At 53.5% G+C, this 23,935-nt stretch overlaps 1 protein-coding gene across 1 annotated transcript; it reads left to right on the plus strand.

Moving 5' to 3' along the window:
* Positions 1–789: 789 nt before the first annotated feature.
* On the plus strand, positions 790–21,523 carry TRARG1 (trafficking regulator of GLUT4 (SLC2A4) 1). The gene is made up of 3 exons (XM_039508472.1): positions 790–1,164; positions 14,297–14,429; positions 15,154–21,523. The coding sequence occupies exons 1-3, from the start codon at positions 790–792 to the stop codon at positions 15,168–15,170; spliced, it is 525 nt and encodes a 174-aa protein (XP_039364406.1). The 3' UTR covers positions 15,171–21,523.
* The last annotated feature ends 2,412 nt before the right edge of the window (positions 21,524–23,935 follow it).

Raw genomic sequence — 23,935 nt, forward strand, 5'->3', positions numbered from 1 at the left:
CACCCCCTCCACCAGGCTCTGGGGTGCTCCCATGGGCATCACGGGCAGGTAAGGTCCATGTGTCTGCCTGCCAAACACCCACCCTGCTCCTTCACACCCTAGACAAACATGGCGGCGCCCCAGTGCCTGGCCTGGCCTAACTATCAGCTTTCCTTGGCGAGCTTCGGCTGGCGAGGGAGCAGCTCCGGAGCAAGCCAGAGCTCTCCTGCAGCCCTGGGTGCCGGCGGAAAGCGCCTCTCCTAGCAGCAGAAGCTGGGCCAGGAAAGGCTGTTACCTGCCCGCCTTGTCCCGCTGCCCAGCGCAGCTACAACCCTGCAAACCAGGATCCGGTGAGCCCCGCAGAGGCTGGCAAACCTCGGCTGCCTGCCCTGGTGGGTCGCTCGCTGAAGGCGCCCTGCGGGGCGGGCGGCGGGTGCCATCGGGCCGATTCCCAGCGCAGCCCTCGCCGGAGAGGTGGGCAGGGGCGGCGCTGGCCCCTCCCCCGCGGGAGCCGCCCTCGCAGAAAGGTGCCGCGCTGTGGCGGGAGCCAGGGCACTGCCAGGCGGGGACCTGGCACCCGAGCGCTCCGGCGGGACCGCGAGCGAGAGCGGGACGGGGCGGGGCAGCGCTGCCCGGGGCGGAGCGGGGGATCCCGGGCTCCCACCTCGGCCGAGGACTCTCGCGCCTGCCTCGGCTGTTCGCTCCGCAGCCCGGCCGGCCCTGGAGCGCCCCGCGGGGAGCTGCCCGCTGCCTCCCGCCCAGCCCGCCGGGCATGGCGCCCTAGCCTGGCGCAGGAGCGAGCCGCGAGCCATGGCCAAGAGCGAGGCGCACTTGGAGCAGGCGCTGGGGGGCCCGGCCCCGCCCGCGGGCTGCCAGGAGACGGAGCAGCTGCTCTTCTCCAGCGAGGGCCCGGGCGAGAAGGGGCTGCGCGGCTCCAAGTCCTTCTCGGGGACCCTGGAGACGGAGCAGAACGGCCACAGCCTCCCCTACAAGCCCGTGTCCGCCGGGCACCTGGACACGGCCCCGCGCTCGCCCTCCCGGGTCAGCCTGGGCCGGGCGTCCTCCATCGCCACCACCAGCGCCCAGGAGGAGGGCCGGCCGCTGGACTACCTGGTGCTGGCCATCTTCTCCTGCTTCTGCCCCGTCTGGCCCATCAACATCGTGGCCTTGGTCTTCTCCATCATGGTGAGTGTTGAACGCCCGCCCGAGGGGTCCTGGGCGCTCGCCACCAGCCCTGCCCCCCCTCTGGGGTCCTGGGGCGCCCGCCACCAGCCCTGCCCCCCCTCTGGGGTCCTGGGGCGCCCGCCACCAGCCCTGCCCCCCCTCTGGGGTCCTGGGGCGCCCGCCACCAGCCCTGCCCCCCCCTCTGGGGTCCTGGGGCGCCAGCCACCAGCCCTGCCCCCCCCTGGGATCCTGGGGCGCCAGCCACCAGCCCTGCCCCCCCTGGGGTCCTGGGGCGCCAGCCACCAGCCCTGCCCCCCCCCTCCGGGGTCCTGGGGCGCCAGCCACCAGCCCTGCGCCCCCCGCTCCGGGGTGCTGGGGCGCCCGCCCCCCGCCCTGCCCCCCCCCTCTCCGGGGTGCGGGGGCGGCCGCCCCCCGCCCTGCCGCCCCCGGGGTCGTGGGCGCCAGCCACCAGCCCTGCTCCCCTCTCCGGGGTCCTGGGGCGCCCGTCACCAGCCCTGCCCCTCTCCCGGGTCCTGGGGCGCCAGCCACCAGCCCTGCCCCCCCGGCGGGGTCCTGGGGCGCCAGCCACCAGCCCTGCCCCCCCGGCGGGGTCCTGGGGCGCCAGCCACCAGCCCTGCCCCCCCCCTCCGGGGTCCTGGGGCGCCAGCCACCAGCCCTGCCCCCCCTCCTCTGCGGGGTCCTGGGGCGCCAGCCACCAGCCCTGCCCCCCCCTCGGGGGTCCTGGGGCGCCAGCCACCAGCCCTGCCCCCCTCCTCTGCGGGGTCCTGGGGCGCCAGCCACCAGCCCTGCCCCCCCTGCGGGGTCCTGGGGCGCCAGCCACCAGCCCCCCCCGCACACTTGAGGGGACGCTTCTGAACTCCGAGCCCCGCTGTCCCCTTCGAACCGAGCGCGCTGCGCCCCGCTGCCGGGCGGGGCATGGCCGCTGGGTAGATGCGCTGCCCGCTGACGCGCCCTGGCTGCGCGGACCGGGCACTTCCCCTGCGCGCCACGGGGAGGGGAGCCCCGGAGCCGGCCCCGGCGGCCCCCCCGGCACTGCCCGGCCTCGCAGCGCATCCCGCCCCCGGGTGCGCCACACGTGGCCAGCTGCGTCCCGCGGGCAGCGCCGGGGCTGGGCATTGTGCAGCCCGGGGGGCTCTAAGGATCGTGGCGAGGGGGAGGCGGGGCCCGGCCCCAGAGCTCGCGGCGGGACAAGCCGGTGTGGAGCCGGCGCCGAGCCGCGGGATGGGCGCTCGGGGTCTGGGGAGGGGGCAGGCGGCAGAAGGGAACCAGCCGCTGTCTGAAGGGGGGTCACAGCCCCCCCTGCAAGCCTGGCCCCTTCCCACCACCGGAGCGCGGCTGGGCTGGGGTCACTGCCCGGGGCGGAGCTGGGCAGGCAGCGCTGCTGGAGCCGGAGCCGGAGCCGGAGCCGGAGCAGCAGCAGGCTGACCCGGGGTGCCCTGGCTGGGGATGGCCCTCACCTAGGGCTCCCGGCAGAGCGGCTCCCGAGCTACAAACCCGAAAGGAACCTGGCATTCTTTGGATCCTGCCCCCTCAGAACAGCGTTTGTTCCTCCGGAGCTGGGGGGCGGGAAGGGGCCAGCACCGGGGGGCATGGAAGGGACTTGGGGACACACAAACCTCTCCAGGGTTAAACCCTCCTGGAGCCCAGGCTGGAGCAGCCAGGAGGGTATGGGAATCTCGCACACCCAGGCTCCCACAGCGGCTGCAGCCTGGGGGCTAGGAGGGATGGGGAGCCGCGGGAGGGCAGAGAAGGGGACAGTGCTGGGAGGTAGGGCCCAGGGAGCTCTGACTAAGAGCAAGCCAGCGCCAGGCAGGGAGACCCCTTTGAAACCAGATGTGATAGTTCCCTCAGCACCTAAAACAGCCTGGGAGCGTTCCAGGCCAGACAGGGGTAACCCGGCGCTTGCTATGGGGTGGTGAGAAAGTGCCCGTCCCAAGGGGGCCAGGAGCAGGGCTGTGCCTGAGGTTACAGCATTACCAGCCTTATGCAGACAGCACCTAGAGGAGGGGGCCTGAAATGCAGGGAGTCACCAAAGGGACATTTATAACCCCTCTCTTCTCGAGGGACCCGGAGCCGTTAGGCAGGATTCTACCATCGCCGTCAGGGTCGTTATTGTTTGTGTTACCGTAGCACCTGGAGGCCACCAATACCCCAGCCAGGGTGGTTAAAATAAACCCCGAGTTCCAGCTCCAGTGAAGTCCCTTTGCTCGGGCCGGCGCTGTTACACAAACACAAGAGCAAAGCAGCTCAGAACTGGCCCAGTTCCAGTTCCCATCGCACTGGGAGAAGAGAGGACCCACCCTTTAGCCTAGGTAGCTTCCCCTACCCGGATCACACACATAGAGGTAGGGAACCCGGCTTCTACTATTCCCCCTTCCACACTGGGTCTGGAGGAGATCAGGGCCCCTTTGTGCTAGGTGCGGAACAAACCAACGGGCCCAGAGAGCTTACAGCCTAAACAGACCAGACTTGGACCCCTGGAAGCTGGGTTAACGAGGGGTGAAGTAGGCCACAACTGGGGCTTCTCCTTCAGGAGTCAGTGGTCCTCTAGGAGCTGAAGCCCTGCTCTTGTTCTGTCCTCTATGCTCCCAGGCTAGAACAGCAGATTTGCACTCCCTTCCCTCTGAGTATGAGATGGCACAAGGTGCACGGCTGGGAGATGCTACTCACACCCAATGGTGCATATGTCCAAAATACAATTGTGTGGCACTTTGGGTGCTCCCGCAGCACTGCTCTTGGGGGGAAAAAGAGGTGGCACTTTCCCCACACCCCATGGCCAGCTCCAGTTCCACTCAGCAGTGGCACTAAGATGGGCTCTCTGGGAACTGCACGTACCCTCCTACTGGGCTAGGTTCTGCAGTTCTTATTCCTGCAGAGCGGCTCCCTCCTCCCTGGAAATCAACGCGAGGTACTACTGAACCCGAGACAAGCGCCCCTCTTTTCCTGCATGCTTTGATCAGCCTCAGACTAGTGAGCAATGCAGGCATTTCAACAGGCATCTTTAAAACGCACCATGAAATGAGCAGGGCGCATTCACTCCTGCAGACATTGCTGCCTCTGGGGCTGATAGGCCAGTTTTCTCCACAACTGCAGGAGCTAGAAAAAGCAAGTTCTTTTAAAAGAATCATAATAAAAAGGCTGATGCGATAAAGTACTGGCTTGATGAGCCCCCGTGAGCAGGGCCGGTTGATTCCTCAGAAACGTGGCAGAGCATGACCCGTATCCATTCCAGGTGGGCCTCGGGGACAGGGCTGGTGAGACTGGTCATCCTTCCCACCTGGGAGAGGCAGTGAACTGGCACTGGAAGGGCAGGGTCAAGCATTCAGTTACAGTCAGGACAAAAACCACAGGGCCTGCTGTTGTGCTCACCTCAGGGGACCCTGGGGCTGTTTGGCCTAGACTGAGGACCTAGATTTGGCTCAGGCAGGCTTGAGATCAGTTTGTTTCAATGGATTTGTGCTGTCTCCCTACCGAGCGCACCAGGCCAATGCTCTGGGCTTACAGCCTGCATGTTCGGCGAAGACCTCCCCCCAGCATCGGCTCTGGGGCTTGTGGCGACGTTTCACCACTAAAAGCAGCACATCCAAAACCAAAGGCTTTCTGGAAAATATTGACTTGTGGACGATGCCTGATCCCCCTCCACCAACCAGTTCCAACTACGCCGACACCAGTACGGGAGGTCAGAACAGGCTCCCTCACTGGCAGATGTGATGCCCCCAGCCTTTTACTGCCATGTTCATGACCCCCTCAGCCCCTCTGCTTCGCGGGGCAGGGCTTGTGTGCCTTCCTGGGGTTGGACAACACCAGCACCACGGGGTCCTGGTTGTTATTTAATATGTCTAATACTATGGTAACAGCAATAATAATTCTCACACCTGGTCCTTCCTCCCATCGGTTTGCTAGCTGATGTGTGGCTGCACCACTGCCAGGCGAGTTACCAGGGCAGAACTAGAGCTCCCAGCAGTTTCTGTTCAAGTGCTGAGAGATGAAGCAGGAGCCTTTTGTTCAAAGAACTATAGAATAAAAGTGGCCCATTTTCTTCCTTCCTTTATTTATTTTTTTAAACTCACGGTTCCTGCTGCCCCCGTCCATTCTCCTCCCACGTGGCTCTCCCCCGGAGAACTGCTGCAGAGCAGCACCGAGCCTGGCCGAGGGGCAGAGGCAGGCCGGGAGCACAGTGTTTTATGAATGCCTGCTCTGCTCTTCCAGTGCCTCTTTCACCTGATGCTCTAAAAGGCTCTTTGCAAACATTAACTATTGACACGCCATGCTGCCCACGGAGTTACCTTCTCCCCTCAATACTCAGCACTTGCAGAGCTTCTGAAGCAGCAACTCATTAATCCTCACCAACGCCCCCTGAAGCAGGGAAGATATTATCCCCCTGACCCAGCGAGAAAGTGACCCCCAGCGACTTGGTGGCAGAGCTGGGACTAGAACCCAGGAGCCCTTATGCCTGATCTCTTGCACTAAGCACTAGTTCAGATTGCCTCCACCAAGGTCAGTTTATTGGGGGCTGGTTGAGGAATTTTACTGGAAAATAAAAACACACCCTAAGACTGAAAAGAGCCTATTTCCTCCTGATCCACAAACAGCCAAACTTACCCCCCAAAATAGAAAGTGGGACCCGGGCTCAGGTATTTTCAAGGAGCTGATGGCATCTGGAGCCCTTTACTGAGACTGAAGCAATTTCTGACCCTAACTATTCCCACATACTGGGGCAGAATCAGCCAGTGTGAGAAGAGAGCTAACAATTCTCCCATCCCTCCTTGCACACAGGTGGCTCAACACTCACACCTCAGGCTGCAGAGCCTTCCAATTAGCACCACCCCAGTTAGTCTGGAGGAAGGAACCATGCTGCTTTACAGGGCCCGTGGGCCCCTTTTATAGTCTTAACTGTGCAATACAGGCAAATCTCCCCTTTGAAAAATCAGCTCAGGGAAGGCAGCAGCCCCAGAGCTCCAGCATGCTGCTTACTGCGCAGAAACGCACGGAGGGGAACGTGCAGTCAGCAGTTCCCCAGAAGCCAATAAGGATTTAGAGAGGGACGTGGTGTCAGTCGCTATAGACAAGCCCTCCGCAGAGACAGGCCTCCATTTAGAAGAGGAATCGGGCTCTTTGCAGGAGCCAGCTGGCATCAGTTGCAGAGTGGAGAGCCTGCTTAGCCAGGATGTGGGCTAAGATGGACTCAGCTTATTTGGCTCTGTAATGCAGTGGCACGGGGAAAGCGGGATAGTGGAGTCTTGCTAGACATACCCAGTAATGAGCCACATAACCCCCAGCTATCCTTCCGCCAGCTGAGCAAAGTAGCTCCCACACTCTTCCTTCTGGGTGCCGCAGCACTTCTATGCTGCAGTGATGGGGCTATGAGCAGGTTTGATTTTCAAACACCCGCCCCGTTGGAGTGGGGGAGGAACCGAAGAGCAAAGTTAGGAAGTTGGCCATCTCTAGACATAAGTGCAGTGGGGCGTATGTACCTTGGTAAGTGCAAGGGATGCAGGAACGTATCGTCTGCTGAGGAGCGCTGCCCCAGCCAGAGGGAGCATGGTGGATGGCACTGCACCGGCCCCATGTAGTGAAGTGCCCAGATCTGGTTCAGTCCTGAGGGAGGAGAAGACTGCTCAGCATGGAGACCTCAAGGTCAATATAGCCCTTGACAAGCAGGCAGAGTTCCCAGTGGCTTCACTGGACGTTTCCCCTGAATTGGCTTGCTGTGCCTAGTGAGGTGTGAACACCCAGACGTTTCGTGTAAACCTTGGCTGAGCCCATGTCCAGCTGGGCTAGAGATACTCCTGAGGGCATTCGGTGCCAAAAGATTCACAATTCTGCACACAATATTTTAAAATTCTGCACATTTTGTCAATAAATCAATGCAGGGGCTCCAGCATGGTAGTGGGGAGCACAGGCCACTGGCTGCACAAAGGTGGGAGATCACCCTGCAGCCTCTCCAGCCCCCACCCCCGGGACACAGAGTCAGTGGTGAGGCTGCAGCCAACCCTGACATAGCACAAGGCCTGGGCCTGCCCCGGGAACACCCTGGGGCCCTGCCCCTCTGCGCCAGGTGTGGGGCAGGCAGGCTCAACCATGCAGGTCCAAGTGTGGAGGGGCTCAGTGTGTGTGTGGGGTGAGAGGATTCTATGTGGGACAATCTGGGTGCAGGCAGCTCAGTGTGGGGTGTAGGTGTGTGGGGGGATCTGGATGCACAGAGGCTTGTTGGGCGGGGGGGTGGTTCCAGGTGCAGGGGCAATGGGACTCTGCAGGGGCGTCCAGATGAAAGTGGTTGGGGTCAGAAGAGGGGTCTGGGCATGGAGGTCTCAGCAGGGAGACCTGGGGGAGTGGGGCTTGGTGGGGTGGGGGTCTAGGTGCAGTTAATTGGGGGTCAGTGGCATGGGGGTCTGGATGTGAGGGCTCAGTGCGGATGGTGGGGGTTTGAGTTCAGGGAGCTCAGTGTGGGGTGGTCTGGGTGCAGGGGTGGGGGTCCTGAGGCAGGGGGTCTGGGCGCAGAGGGCTTCAGATGCAGGGGTTGAGGTTCAAAGGGGTGGGGTTTGGGTATGGAGGGCTAGGGGGTTCTGGGTGTATGGGATGAGGCTTGGCAGTGGTATGGGAGATCTGGATGCACAGAGGGTGGGAGGATGGGTGACCCCTCCGTAGACCCCGTAGAGTGACCCCTCCCCCCCACAGCTGACGCGCAATGGGGGCAGGAAGCAGGGGAGGATGCTGAGCTTCCTGCAGCTGGAGGAAATTTCTGGGGGTGGGTCTGATACAGCCCCAGCCACTCCTTGTAAGGAAAGAAGAAGTCCCATCTTCTTCTGCTCCAGCCCAGCCGAGACTAGCAGCTGATCCCAGCTCAGGGTAGGAGCCACTGGCTGGGGTGTCCCCAGCCCTGTGGTGATTTACCTCTCCGCTGGCTGCTCCAGGTGCCTGAAACGATGTACCTTCGCAGCTAGGGAGTGGTGCATGGCTGCTCTTGCAGCTTCCCTTTGCTTTCCTGTCAGAAAGTCATTTTTGCAGGGAAGCAAAGAAATCTGCGGGGGATATGAATTCTGTGCACATGCAGTGGCGCAGAATTCCCCCAGGAGTAGCTAGAGATATGGCAGGAACCAGACTCTCCAGATGCTTTAGGCACCGGGGACCAGCTCCCCTTGGGGGCATGATCCAGACTGCTTGCAGCCACAGTGGCAGCTGGTGGGCATGCTTACAGCTCACTGACTTTTCTCCAGTTGTTGGGGGGCTTGCACTCTTAGATTTTCCCTGAAGTCAATGCTTTTTGCACACAGCGCCACTTCCTAGCACTGAGCAGCGGACAGAGAAGAAAGCATTTTTATGCCTTTGGAGTTAGGCTCATAAATCACCTTTCAAATGCTGCACTCAGGTCCCAGCAGGTCCTGTGGTCAGCAGAAAAATCATCTGCTCATCTCCCCCTTCCCCTCCCAGTGTGATCTTATGGAATGAGTCACTTCTGGCCTGGCTGCATAGACACCTGAGTGCATCTTTTTCAGTCTCCCTGTTTGACAAAGCTGAGGACTGGGTTTGGTGATGCTGACCTGGGCCTGCATTAATAGGTTTCAGTTCCTTTCAGCCCCCCTATTTCGGAGAGCAGAGCTAACACACACAAATGGAGAAGGAGCCCTCTGGGACCAGCCTCGCTACCAATGCCAGTGCAGGGTATGCACCCCCCGCCCCCATTCTGCTGGGAACATGCATGAATGAGCATGGACCAAGAGACAGAGAGAGGAAAGGAGAGAATCTTTGCGATAGCTCAACCATCCAAAACAAAAGAGCCTGTGTGCATCAGAGCCCAGGCTACAACTGGAAGCACTTAGTCTGCAAGACACACAGAGAGATGCCCCGGGGAACACTCAGGTCTCTCTCTTACCCCCCCTCCTGCTGCTCCTACACTGCAAATCAACCATAAGTTTCTCCAATCAAGGGGAAGGCATTTAGGGCCCAATCCTGGGAGAGGCTGCATTGGAAAGAGCAAGTTCTCGTTGCCTCACTCAGCCCCTTGCAACAGGATGCAACCAAACAGCCCCCTGATGGTACGCAGTGCTCACTGGTCAAACCCCAGGGATGGCCAGGGGCTGGGCTGCTCTTTTCCATGTACCGCACTAATATTTCTAGAGAGCTTCTCATGTGACAGGCCCCAGATCTTTTCACACACTACACATGAGAACATAAGAATATAAGAAAGGCCATACTGGGTCAGACCAATGGACCATCTAGCCCAGTATCCCGTCTTCCGACAGTGGCCAATGCCAGGTGCCCCAGAGGGAATGAACGGAGCAGGTAATCATCAAGTGAGCCATCCCCTGTCGCCCATTCCCAGCTTCTGGCAAACACACGTGCAGGAAACCTCTTCCCCTTAGCACTAAGGGGCCGCCCCCTTTGGGCAGGGGTGTGCACAGAGGCTGTTTAACAGTGCACAGCACTGCTCACATAGCAGGGTCGGAGAAGTGACGGATGCCCTAGCCAGCCGGAACTACAGAGGGTCTATCGTGAGGCTGAGTGCAAGCAACGCACAGCACTTTGTAACTGTAATAAGTAGTATCGTTAGAGAACAACTTGGAAGGATTCCATTTGTTAAACTTCATTTCAAATGGCTAAATTGATATTTCCCAAAGAATATGTTGCTGGTTTTATCTCCTAAAATGTTCCCACTGGCATGTTTCAAAAAAGGTCACATGCTAATTATTTAGCCATATGAAGTCAAGATTCATAGTGCTTTCAGACATATTCGGTCGTCATTTCTCAATGGTTAGTTTTTAATACTAAACTCCCAGCTACAGCTACTACCACACACTCTGATTAGTCCTCAAGAGATTCTTACATTTGAACAAACTTTCCCTCTCTGCAAACATTGATTAATGGACACAAATAGCTCATGTTTTTATGTGGAAAGTGAAATCCACGATGACTGACATTTACCAGTTACAACCAAACCCTTCCATCCCAATGAGTAATATACGGAGAGCGATAAATTCCATGTGAATGCTTGGGGATTTTTCGTAACTGTTCAAGAGGAGCTTAGAGGAAAAGGATCCAGAAGCTGTAGTGATGAGCTTCACTCCTTGTTTGTATTTTGCTAGGGAATGTACAGACCAATGCAAGCGTGTTTCACTGGAGTCCAACATACACCTTCCCCCCAAAATTACACGTTTGTTACAAAAAAATGTGCCTTTAAAAATCCCAAATGTTAAAAATCTGTCAATGAACAGTTAAGGGATTCAGCCAGTGCCGCTACTGCCATATAATCCATCGCTCACTGTCATCCCACCTGATTTAATTTTGCCACCTTCTGTTCAGTAATGCAAACAAGCGGTTAGGTGCTTACTGTTGATTTTTGATATCCTCTATTCCGTGTGCATTACAGCGTCTGAAAGGAAGAAGATCCAGGCTGCGTTAGGTTATGTCAGAGTTCCCTACATACTCCTCGAGTGTGCTGGGCTGATGGGGCAGAATATTTGTATGACTGGAATTGGCATGACTGATGTATTGGGGTTATGAAATGGGGTGCTTATATGGTGATGCAGGTCCATGCAGACCTTGCAAGTTGTATTTTTAACTGTTTTAAATCTATTGTGTAACAAGTCACATATGTTTGTTTACTGTGTTCATTGTTTTTGTAGTGACTAAAGAAGTAACAATTAGTGGTGTTTAGTGACACAGTATATTGGCAACGGAACCCTCGGATAGGAAATGGGCTTGGATCATCTAATCATTTGTTAGTTTGATTTTTGCAAACTTTAAGGGTGAATGGTATGTGTCAGGTATGAGCGAATTATATGGCAGTGGGGGACTTGCTGGCCCTCTTAATGGGTCACTGCTAGCCATTTTCACACAAGGGGGGTTTGTCTGGTTTTTTTAAAGGAGCAGAAGTCAGAAGAAAAGTGTGATTTTTGGACTGTATTGAAACTCATGCTTTCAACCTTACTTCTTTTCAACTACGTTTTTGTCTAGGAATTCCCTCACTCCCTTCTTTTTAAATGAGTGCAAAAATGTAAATCAGGCTGGTGCACAGGGTCCGCAGGAGGGGAGCCCTGCTCTGACGGATCTTCTGAGGTGCCCTAAGCCAGAGCTCTCCTCCTGCAGATCCTAGCATGTTCGTGGGAGGGGCACATGTGCAGCCAGTTACAGTGGCATGGAATATAATAATAATAACCCCCCTAGCTCTTATCAGCAGACCTCAAAGCGCTTCCCAGGCTGATGGGTTGATTGTCACACCTCTCGTGTGAGGCAGGGCCCTGCTATTCTCCCCGTTATAGACAGGGACCGAGCAGACAGACTCGGCCTGGGTACACTTGCGGCAGCATGTACCGTATGTGGAGCTACACGCCGCAGTGAAAGGCCGGCTGCAGCCAGGCTGTGGTGTGTAGGCACTGGCAGAGGGGAGGCCGTGGGGAATGGCTCCAGCAGCAGGACTCTACACTACTAAAGAGAGCCGCGTCGAGGGAGGAGGCCGTGCTTGGGCGTGCAGAGAGCCATTGCTGTTCTACTTGCCTAAGCCGCGCCTTGCCACCCACACTGGGCGGGCAGGGTCTGTGCTCCACATGCCCCCGACGTGTAGCCGCACCTGACGCGACTTGCCCCAGGTCACGCAGGTGTCTGTGGCAGAGCAGAGGTCTCCAAAGTCCTAGGCTAGTGCCCTAAGCGCTGCACTGTGATTCCTCCATGTTCCACCAGCGGGTGCCATGGATAATGGCGGCGTCAGTCCACATGGAAATGTTAAATGCTTATATTTTACAGCTAGAACATTCCAAATGTTTAGCTTTTGTAATGTGGGTGAAAACCTGTGAGAACCTGGCCTCCCTGGCCGAACTCCCCTTACCTTCGGTAGGGCCAGGATTTCACCTCTGTGCTCCCCCAGACCTCTGCACCCCTTAACACCTCCCAACAAGGGGGACATTTCTAAACACCAGGCTCTGAAATTCCTTACCTGATTTTTTTCTCAAAACTTCTCAGAAACCAGAGGCATCAGGTGGGGTTTCGGGGGATTGGTTTGCTCTGGGGAAAGTTGAGGTACACATACTGAAAACGGGCTTTTGCTGAGCAGCCAACATTTTCCTTGGCCCTGGAGGGGCTCTTCTGCCTCGCCACTGCATTTGTCATTCATGCTGAGGCTCTGTAAGTAGTCTGATCGTAGTGACATCTTTGCTGCCCCAAGTGCCTGACCTTCTGCTAAGTGTCAAGCCTCTGTTCCTTGCCTACCTCGCCCAGGCCCTGCAGCCAAGAAGCAGGAACATGGCCCTTGCGCTCTCTTCAAGCAGCAATAACCCATTTCCCTCAACAGGGGATGACCCAATTTTGGCCCTAGTGTTTGTACTTAGAAACCAGATTATTGCTGATTATAACAGGAAGTTAACAAGGATATTGCTTAATCAGTCACTGATTCTGAAGGCTAATGATCCATCTAATTGTACTGTGGGTTACATGTGGTCTGGCCGGTCCTGAGCACTGTTAGTACAGGTGGAGTACAGAGCACAACGGTGGTGACCCCAGGGTGCTAGCCGGAGTACTGCAGGGTGTCCGACTTTACCAAGGCATTGCTAGCCCCTCTCAGTGCATTGCTAGCCACTATGAAGCTTTTGTCCCCACTAGGTCCTGGGATCAATTCCAGGCAGGGCTCAAGCAGCCCCGTAGGGGGACATAGCTGTGGGGGGATAGGTGGCCCCCAATCTCTGTGCAGTCTTTATGAATGATCCCATAGAGAGGAGTTTCCAGGCACCTCTCCCCCACCCCTGCTGTACCGTGGGAGCCAGTAGGTTTCGTTACAAGGCAGGGCCACCCTCTAGCAGGCTGCATTACGAAATCGGTAGAGCAGGAGAGGAAAGCAGCGTGGAGAAGCTGGGGCGGCCATTCCCTCCCCCCTCGCTGCCAGCACAGGAGCAACCATCACTGCAGGAGGAGCTCATTCAGCTCCCAGCTGCCGAGCAGAGAGGCAAAGTGCCGAAGGAGACTCCAAAGCAGTGGTTTCTAACCTTTCTTCCTTTGCAGACACCTACACAATTTCGAATGGAGGTGCGGCCCCTTTGGCAATCTTACAGAGAATCTGCGGAGGCCAGGTCTCCACAGACCACAGGTTGAAAACCACTGCTCTAAAGCGAGATGAAACCCAGCAGTTACCGAGCGTTACGTTAAAGCCCATTCACTGGTCATGTGCAGGCTGCAGCAGTAACCATGTAATCTTGCGTCTGTGTGGCAGACCGTCCCCCCCAAGGGGTCCCACTCCTCCTTCAGGGTAGCCACACAGCCTCACGGCCTCGGAGACTGAGCATCTGGGCTCCTGCTTTACACCAGGAGCTCTGTCCAGTGAGTCCAACGGATAGGCTCCTGGTCAGAGAGGTGTACGTTCTGCCGGGACCCATGGGCCCCCACAAGGATTTCCAGTGGCGCTGAGGAGCCTTGTCAGAACACAGCCGGGTTTCTTAGTTAGCTGGGACACAGGGTCGAATTTCCTTAGGTTAGCACAGAGAAATAAAGGTTAAGACATAGTCCATCTGGCCAAGCCAGAGCACCCCACAGCCAACCTGCTCTGGACTCTGCCCCCTTTCTCAGGCTGAGGTGAGAGCGGCTGGGCCTCTCCCAAAAGCCAACCATTATCCCCTTTCTGTCACCTCTCGGTCCTTACTTATCACGTTGGCCTCTGCTCAGCTCCCCTGCCGAGGGGAGGGGAAACCTCCTGCCTCTGGCTTCTTGGGGACTAGGTGTCAGTGTTCTGCCCACTGAGGTTTTCATTGCCTCCGTGGATTTTCCATTGATAGGAGTCAACCTCAGCCCTCCTTTAATGACCCACTTGATCCACCCTGCTAGCTTGGTGACACCCCCGCCACGGCTCCGCGCTGCCCCAAGAGCACTCTTCACTCTTCCGCACCCACTGGTTAGCAATGCAATGTACAAGGGGAAACTGAGGCACAAATAGGCATCCAAAATATTACAAAAAGTTCGCACTTTGGCCCATGTTGCACAGCTGCCGTGCAGGTGGCAGGGACAGTGCAGGGCTATGGAGACTGCAGTCTGCTGCTGCTCCTCTCAGCAGCCAGGAGTGGGGGGGGGGTTGCATGGGTTAAGGCTGACGACAGCCACGGAGCTGGAACCACAACCCCTGACAAGCGCCTGTTTGTGTCTTCCTTTCTGCCAGTCAAGGAACAGCGGACAGCAGGGGGACATGGACGGGGCTCGGAGACTCGGGCGCATGGCCAGATTGCTCAGCATAGTCTCCATTGTCCTGGGAATCCTCATCATTGTGCTCTACTGTTCGCTCAATTTCACAGGTAATGCCTTTCCCCTCTTCCCCAGTGGCCACCAGGGCACCTCCTGGGCTGTGCCCACTCTAGAGGCCCTAGCAGCACCCCTGAAAAACACATTGTGTCCCCGTGCAAGGGGCATGTACCTGTATGAAATACCACCGGGATTAGACTGCCTCGCAGTAGTGCTAAATACCAGTCTAGCCTGAATGTGGACAGTACAGGCTGAAATAGCTCAGACAGCCACCCCACAATGCACCGGTGGCCCTGTGAAATCCCCCAGAATCCACTGGGAACTGGAGCAATGCATTGTAACAAACAGCTTAGAACCTAGTTTCTCCATGTGGGGGCTGCCCCAGGTTTCAGTGGCTGTGAACACCTTCCCATGTGCCTGCAAGAGACGGGGATCCCACCATGGTAGGGGGCTGTAACATGAGGACAGGGTCTGGGAAAGATTGAGACCAATGGTTTAGGAGAATGGAAGCGTCTACGTGAGGCAGAAGTGCAGCAATTCAGACATGAATCTGCAGTCTCGGGGCTCCAGCCCAAAGTGTTTGGAGACGCTTCCAAAGATGAACCAATCCACAAAGTCAGAACCATTTACATCACTGCTGTGCTAGCCCCCACGTGCCCATTCCTCACAACACTCCAACTCCCCCCAGGACCGAGCTGGCCTCAGTGGAACCACACAAGAGCAGGAGGGGACGTAATTTAACTAGTAGAGACCTCACTAAGACTCTCTTTATTTCAGTTTTTCAGACCAATTAGCATGAAAATACCTTGAAGAAGAGGAAGACGTCTTTCCTTCCCAGGGTTTTAATTTTACCCTTGCAGCAACGTTACAATTTAGAAGGGTGGCCTTAGGCCCATCTCTTCTGGAGCATCGTCCAAGGGAGTGCATGCATTTATTTCACAGCCTCTTGGAAAATGATTTCATACCAACCAAAACAACTGGAGAACACAGCAGCTCGACAAGGACTGGGAAAGGGGTTCGAATCCCAAGCAGAGGTGGAATGGAGGGAGATCCGCTACCGCACTCCTGATCAGTAACAAAGATGGTGGGTAGGAGGGAGAACATGACAAAAAGGGGACAAGGGGAGAACTTCATGATGTGGGTTATTAAAGAACCCGAAATTTAATTTTTTTTTAAAAAGGAGAGAACGGGACGTTTTGAGGAAACTTCTTGACAATTTTGGGACAAATCCTGTTTTTTGTATTGATTAAGTCTCCGTCTCTATCTAAAAGCTCCAACTGCCATCAGGAGATGAAATCGATTCAATGCGGGAGAAAGGAGAGCGCCACTACAGGGGGACATCGCATGCACCTTTCTGCAGCTCTGGCCAAAACCACAGCGAAAGGTGGCGGATCTGGTGGGGGGATTTTGTATTTTTGATGAGAAAAAAAAAAAAGCTGACGACCATTTGCATGCCTCTGGGAACGTCCTGCTCCGTGTCCGTTCGTACAAAGCTCTTCTGTCATTCAAAAGCATCCCAGAGCTGGGAGGGCAGGGATTCTGCTGCATGAGGAATGCCAGTTTAGCAGGAGAGTCCCGCTCACCCCAACCCCATGCTGGGGCTTTTATGGCAGGAAAAATGTCTTCGCTTTGGAACAATCCATTTCTACCTCCCTGCACCCCAGCGAGGGAACGTTTGTGCAGTGGGAATCTGAGGTAGCAGCGGTGCCCAGGAAGGGAGAGCAGATTCTGTCCACTTGAGCGTGTATACCATGTCCATCATGGCTGGAGCTGAAGGCCCAATCCAGAGCCCATCACAATCTCCGCAAAGACACCTACTGGCCTGGAGGGGAAATTTCAAAGGCCCCAAGGGGAGTCTCTCATTGCACCCTCGCTCCCCTTTGACAATCCCCCCAAATGCCTGGTTTAGCCCCACTTCAGCTGTAACCACCCACGCATCTGGGCTAAGCTCCACGAAAGGTCAGTTTTTAAGTGTGTTATATACAAATAATGGACTTCTGCTCTGCAGGGTTCAAAATCTTTGCCCATGGCCTTCCCCTCACCTTCCACAACACGGGTTTCACTGCTTGGCATTTCCCAGCAGCTCAGGGCCTGGGATTTTCCTCACAGTCCCTTCCCTGGCCTCGTGCCATACTTCATTGCCTCTTACTCTGCCTGGGCTTGGTGGGGCTGCTTGTAATGTACTACGTTCTGCTGCCCGCCTTGTGTGACATTTCATCTCGTGAGGTTTTATTGATGGCTTTGGGCCAACTGACCCCTGATCTCCTATTGGTGCTGTTTGCAAACTCACCTATGGGGGTTATACGAGAGCTGCCACTGGGCACACACTGACCATTCCATCATCCACATCTCACCCAGCCACACCCCCGATGGCTCTGCGAACCCAGGCATTGCCAAGCCTTGGCAGAGTACCACACTTTTCCTCCCTCACACCCCTAGTAGCAATTTTGAGTCTCTTAGGAAGCTCTGAACCAAACCTGCTGGCACTTAGCTGAGAGAATTCCCTTGCCACCCATTTCTGTGCTCCTCATTAATATGTTTTCTTTTGCTAGGCTGGCTCAGAACCTCGGTGACAACCACACAATTCCCTGGGTACACTAGCAACATGCTTCTCTGGCTAGAAGCAATTCTTAGGATGCAGAACCATTTGACTTTTTGCTACACTACCCTGCTTTCCCCTGCTATGTTTCCCCTCATCTCCAGGCTTCAGCTCCTCTCTCCAGCGTCTAGAACACAGCCCAACTCTTCTGCAACATCCCTCTTGTTTTCTGACTTTGAGTGGTTGGCGCCTTAGGGAGAGCACTGGGAGTTTAAGCAAGGAGGGAGCTGAGGGACAGTAGACTGCACTCAAGCGTGTTTTGATTTCCCTTTTCACGTTTCATGCAGAATAGCTTCTCGCTGAGCAATGCCTGATGCACAAGGTGTAAACTCATGCTGGCTGAGATACCCAGCTGCCCCAGGCAGCCAAATACTTCGGCCAGCAACTCATCAGAAACCTTGGTTGGCCACTTAAGGGGACGGACAGACTGTTAACAGGACTGCACATGGTACTTTCCCATGCAGATCCCCATAATCAGCATGTACAGTTCACAGAATGTGCCTTTCAGGTTCATTATCTCCTTTCTGGCCTGCATAACGACACTGCTGCCTCGTCAGGCATCTTCCTGTCCTTTGCTCCCTGGCCCAACCCACTTGCAACTGACAAACTGCTTAGAAATCACAACAAAATTGTTGTGCTTAGAAATCACAACAAAAAGCCTTTTGGAATGGGAAGAAGTGACACTGAAGGAAAACTGCAGTAATGAGTTACAATCCCTTGCAACCAAATATTTATTAAATAAGAATTGAAATGCTACTTTGTAATTATATAGCACCTCTCCTCGAGGAGCGTGAAGCGCTTTACCAAAATTAACTAACCCACCCTCGACCCCCATGTGAGGTAGGTACCGGATATTGTACAGATGGCAAAATTATGGTATAGGAAAGTTAAATGACTTGCCCAAGGAGACAGACTGTAGCAGAGCTAAGAAGAGGAACTAGTTATCCTGTCTCCCAGTCCCCAGAAGACCATCCTCCCTCTCAATTTATGTATATTTTCTTGGTATGGATTTTACACACACTGCACTTTCAAAAGGGAAGGTAGAAATAGCTGTCATTGCTTCCTTAACCATGAATGGTCCCCCATGGGCAGCTGCCATTTGAATGATCCTCTACAGGAGACATTCCAGTCTGACGAAGCAGACTGGGACAGAGAAAGCAGAATTAATTTGAATGCATGAGAAGGGAAGAGCTGCCTTAGAATGAAAATTGCAGTGATGATGTGTTGCATGCATCCAAATGGGATTTGCTCTCTATCTTACCCTACATCATCAGGCTGTGAGGACGACAGCTTCCTGTCTCACTGTTAAATATAATAAAAAAGAAAAATGAAGACACTGACGTTCCTTCAGTGATTTACTCTCCTAATTAGACACAGTGATTAGATTCTTTTACACTACTCTACACTTTAAAAGCCATCTCCTTCGTTCGCGTCTTGTGCTTAGATCCAGTCAAAAGTCTCCAGAGAGCATTGCTCTATTCAATCACAATCATACCATGTAACCACAATCCATGAAAGCATGGCAGTCGGGGAAGAGGACCAATACACTAATGCACCAAGCTGCGGTTAAGTGGCTTCCTTTGCTCAATATTTCCATTCACATACACTTTGTTGTCCCACCCTAAATGCCTCCTCTCCCTCCTTGGGATTTACAGATTTCAAATACCGTTACTCAGTTATGCCCCATCCTTAGTCACCATTTAGCTAGACTCTGTGTGTGTATATCAATATATTTTTCTCAGAAATTGCCCCTTAATCATTCCTGAATTCTTTCCAGTTTCAGGATTTATCTGTTGCTGCTGAGTAATGATGGTTGAACCTAAAACTGTTCAGAGTTTCCATCTGGATAAGGGCTAGGAGTGTCAGGAGAGTGGTTCTCTGGGGAAAGGTCCTGTCCTTCCTGCTAACAGTGTGGCCAGGAGAATACCCTGGGCATGGTGCAGAGGTTTGATTGGGGTTCAGTATGAGTTTGTACTTAATGAGAAGCATTTGGCTCATCCCTGGAGCTGCATGCAGTAGCATAGAAACAGGCTCCCTGGTACTGTCTAGTGAGGGATTCGCTCCTCTCTGCTCTGCAGCATGATGCTTCTGCATCTGCAGCCCAGAACTGTATGGACTTTTCTGCCACTCTCTCATGGCAAGCTGCTACCCATTTCGCGGTTTGCTCTCACTCATGGGTCATTTAGCATTTCCATTTTCCTCCTTCCATCCTCCCATGGGATCTTTGTTTTGGAGCGGTTCCCCCTTCCCCCGACATGCTAGCTTGCATTTGTTCAGGAAGAATCTCTTTTTCAACCCCTATTTCTCCCTCTTTTCCTGCCCTGACTCATGTCACAATAGTGCGTGATGGCGTCATGCCCAAGACATGGCACCGAATGCCGTAACTAAGACTCTGCTAAGTATACTTCCTCTTTCCCTTAATATCTGCATCACCAAGTGCGGCCGCAGGGAATTACAAGAACCTACATATTTTGAGGACTTAACAAAACAACAATGGGAAAAACCCAAAATATTTTCAGGTGTGCTGAGATATACTGCTGCTGACTGAGGAATTATCTAGTTTGATAGCGCGTTCTCGTACAATCCACCCTGTTTTCTGCATCCAACCACCACCGACTCATTAGTTCCACTGAGTTCACATAACAGAGGAAGACGATCACAAACTAGGTAGATTTGCTCCCTACACACCCACCCACCCTTATGACTCTGTTCTTTGTTAACTTGCTGCTGCCGCAGCCCAAGCACACACAGCTGGCACAGTCACAGGTATACGGGCTATGAAATCCTCAGGGTTTGGTCCAGTCTTTAATTTCGCACTCAAAATTCAAACCCAGCCTACATTAAGAGAAGCTCCCTACTCCAAACGTCCTTGCTTGAATCCACATGAATCCCAGGGGGTAGAGGCAGACGAGCCGAATGGTTTCGCCTGCTGTTGGGATGCTGGTCCTAGGGATGCTACGAGGAAGGTACTAGCTCGCTGCGAGGTCAAGTGCCATTGAGCAGAGAAGCAATTTTGGTTTTATGTCAGTGTGCTGTCAGGCCCCCTCATGGACAGGGCAGCTTGGTTCCAGTTACTTGTTCACTGTCAGTTTCACGGACAGATGCTGCAGGAGAGGCTAGATGGATTGTAGCACAAACAGAGGGAAGAAAGAGACAAAATACCCTATGTGAAATTTGGCCCTGTGAAAATGGAAGAGCCCCAGTGACTGGGTTAGCGAGTCCAGCCCTAGTGCTAGAGTGTCAGACGCCTGGCGAGGAGAGAGCTGGATTCCACATCTAATTATGGTCTGCTGGCCGGGATCTGAATTCAGGACTTTATACTCTCAGATCCACAGCAGGTTCCTCACTGATGGCACTGGGAAGTTTGCATGACGATCCCAGCCTTCATGTGATGAATTATTCACATTCCCCTTAGCGTCTCATTCACTGTCACTCTGGGGGGGAGGGTGAGATCTGCCGCCCCCTAAGGCCACTGCTCTTTCTGCTCTGTGCTTTAATTTCTTCCCATCTATCCTCTCTGTGCTTCGTTCCCTCCCCCCTGCCTGTGCAAGTCTGCAGTTCCATGCCTGCCTCAATTCCCAAGTCCCATGACCTTCACTCCCACTTTCCTGTTCCAGCCACTAAACTGCCCAGCAACGGAACACATCATGTTGACAACAAAGTGTCATCGCTGGGCTTTACATTGATGCTCCAATGAGATTAACAGGGCACAGGGGAGTTCATGCCTCAGAGCCATTGGTTTCAGGCTGTCTGCAGACTCAGGCAGATATTGCATCAGGTACCCTTCCAAATGTGAACCGAGTTTCTCTGTGCATCCAGGAGGGCTAGAAACTTACTTGTTTGTGAAAATTAAATCTTAGATTCTGCATAATCTGAATATGTGAGGCCACCTGCATGAATACACAGGTGGGCTCAATTTGGGCCATATATTTGGCATCTTTGCCTTAGTCTATGTAAGTTGGTCCTTACAGCGTTATGGCTCAATAATTATGGCTGAAATCTGCAATCCTGCTTTAAGCCCATTTTTTACAAATATACTTGTTCGTTAAAAACACAACCAAGTTTAGCCTGAAAATTCACATGCTTGGCTTCAAGCCAAGGCAGAAAAACCTTTTCAAAAAGTTGTAGCAAGCTTTTTTTTAAAATAATTTTTAATTAGCTGGTAACGAAAATCGTGTATCTATATACATAATCATGACAAGGAACTTGAGAAACGGAAAACACGGTTCACCATGCCAATCTGATATCCTTTCTGAGCAGGGACCCTCTGTTTCAGGCCTTTTTACATGAAGACAAAAAACAGATCCTTTACAATGATCCCCATTGTCACACTCCCAGGTTCATCCTGTTCTGAAGCCAAACTGTCTGGATCATGCTTTGTACCGGTTTACAGACTGATCCTTACAAATAGCCTTGATGTAACTGGAATTCCAGCTTGGAGCTCCTTTTTGGTGATGTTTCCTTTTCTGTCGGATGCCGTGATGTATCTTATATACTTTCCTTTGTATTTCTTGGCATGAGAACAAACAATAAAATGTAACATGCATGGTCAAACGCGAGCGTGCTTGTTCTGTCTAAATGAGAAAAGAGCCAGTGGGTACCGACTTGGAAAGAAAGCTGCTAACCTGGATTTTAGTCCTTGTACCTGGTGATAAAGACATTGCAGGGAGAAGGGAGGAGAACGGAGAGGTAGAGCTGATGGAGAAAAGAAATAGTCAGAAGGGTCCATCCAGGCTAGTATTCTACCTGTAGAAGTAGACAACACCCAGCGTTTCTGTGGAAGACCTGACAGATCTAGGCAGCTGTGTAATGCTGTACTTCTGCTGAGGGTGCATGGAGAATCACTCCTGACTGCAGCTCAGGAAGCCACACTAGCTAGTGGTTAACCAGGGAACTGTTTTCAGAGTAGCAGTCGTGTTAGTCTGTATCCGCAAAAAGAACAGGAGTACTTGTGGTACCTTAGAGACTAACACATTTATTTTAGCATAAGCTTTCGTGAGCTACAGCCCACTTCTTCGGATGCATAGAATGGAACACACAGACAGGAGATATTTATACATACAGAGAACATGAAAAGGTGGAAGTATGCATACCAACAGGAAGAGTCTAATCAATTGAGATGAGCTATCATCAGCAGAAGAAAAAAACTTTTGAAGTGATAATTAAGATGACCCATAGAAGGTGTGAGGAGAACTTAACATAGGGAAATAGATTCAGTTAGTGTAATGACCCAACCATTCCCAGTCTCTGTTTAAGTCTGAGTTAATTGTATCTAATTTGCATATTAATTCGAGTTCAGCAGTCTCTCTCTGGAGTCTGTTTTTGAAGTTTTTTTGTTGCAAAATTGCCACCTTCAAGTCTGTCACTGAGCGGTTAGAGAGGTTGAAGTGTCTCCCACTGGTTTTTGAATGTTACGATTCCTGATGTCAGATTTGTGTCCATTTATTCTTTTGCACAGAGACTGGGAGTCAGGAAGCCGAGGGTCTAATTCCTAACTCTGCTATGTGGACATGCGGCTGTGGGACCTTGGGCAAGCCTCTCCCAGTCTGGCCTTCAGCTTGTCCTGTAAAATGGGAAGAACGTGCCCACTTCCCAAGTGCATAGGGAGGATAAAGAAGGGGTATTCATTGCACTATGCCCCACAGCAGAACGTTAGCAGGAGAGAAAGACATGGGAAGGCAGCATGCAAGAAGGGTCAGCGGGTTAAGTAGCTTTTACTCAGTAACACAAATCTCTCCTCTTGGGAGTGGGTGTCGAGAAACTTGCCCTGGAGATACATTTGGAAGGCAGGCAGGGAACGGAGACATCACATAGACTAACCCACAGTGAGATGCTCTCCTCAGCACAGAGAGAGGAGAAAGCAGCTTTGGGAGGCACACACTGGTGCTAAACCCCTGCAGTTGCGTTAGCATAGCATGCAGGGGGTTCCCTGTCACATCTCTGGGCTCGGAGTGCGAGCAGAGACTGCACTGGTCTAATCTGGGAGATCAGCTTAATAAAAGCAAAAATGAAACCATGCAGCAGAGGTAGCTGGAAAGGAGCTGCTGGGCCACCTCGCCCACACCTCCCTAGAAGTGACACCATCTGTTCCTGAACGTGCTGGGAGAAGAGACTGAACAGAGGCAGGTGGGTGGTGGTTTTAAATAACTCTGGACTCCTGTAATAGATAGATAGAGGCTAGGACTCTTCAGCTTGGAAAAGAGGAGACTAAGGGGGGATATGATAGAGGTATATAAAATCATGAGTGATGTGGAGAAAGTGGATAAGGAAAAGTTATTTACTTATTCCCATAATACAAGAACTAGGGGCCACCAAATGAAATTAATGGGCAGCAGGTTTAATACAAATAAAAGGAAGTTCTTCTTCACACAGCGCACAGTCAACTTGTGGAACTCCTCGCCTGAGGCGGTTGTGAAGGCTAGGACTATAACAGGGTTTAAAAGGGAACTGGATAAATTCATGGTGGTTAAGTCCATTAATGGCTATTAGCCAGGATGGGTAAGGAATGGTGTCCCTAGCCTCTGTTTGTCAGAGGATGGAGATGGATGGCAGGAGAGAGATCACTTGATCATTGCCTGTTAGGTTCACACCCTCTGGGGCACCTGGCATTGGCCACTGTCGGTAGACAGATACTGGGCTAGATGGACCTTTGGTCTGACCCAGTACGGCCGTTCTTATGTTCTTACTACTTCACATTTATACAACGTTTCCCAGGGGACAGTAAGAACCTGATTCCCACTTTAGAGATAGGGAAACTGACCTGCTGTGGCAGTGAAGGAGGAGAATTCATTGTTCCTGATTCCTAGCCCTATCCCCAGGATCATCCTTCTTCCCAGTCACCAGGGTCCTTTTCCTTTTTAACCTCTTCTGCATAGTGAAAGCACTGTTACTTCATTGTTACTTCCCCCTGTGCCCGGTCTGACCTGACACTAGGGACACAGCTCACTCTCCTGTTCTCCA

Source organism: Mauremys reevesii, linkage group 20, assembly GCF_016161935.1.
Source record: "Mauremys reevesii isolate NIE-2019 linkage group 20, ASM1616193v1, whole genome shotgun sequence".
Taxonomy (NCBI): Eukaryota; Metazoa; Chordata; order Testudines; family Geoemydidae; genus Mauremys; species Mauremys reevesii.

Coding starts and splice junctions, on each gene's coding strand:
- TRARG1 (XM_039508472.1), top strand. CDS start 790: ATGGCCAAGAGCGAGGCGCACTTGGAGCAGGCGCTGGGGGGCCCGGCC. Junction 1,165..14,296: donor CCTTGGTCTTCTCCATCATG/GTGAGTGTTGAA, acceptor CCTTTCTGCCAG/TCAAGGAACAGCGGACAGCA.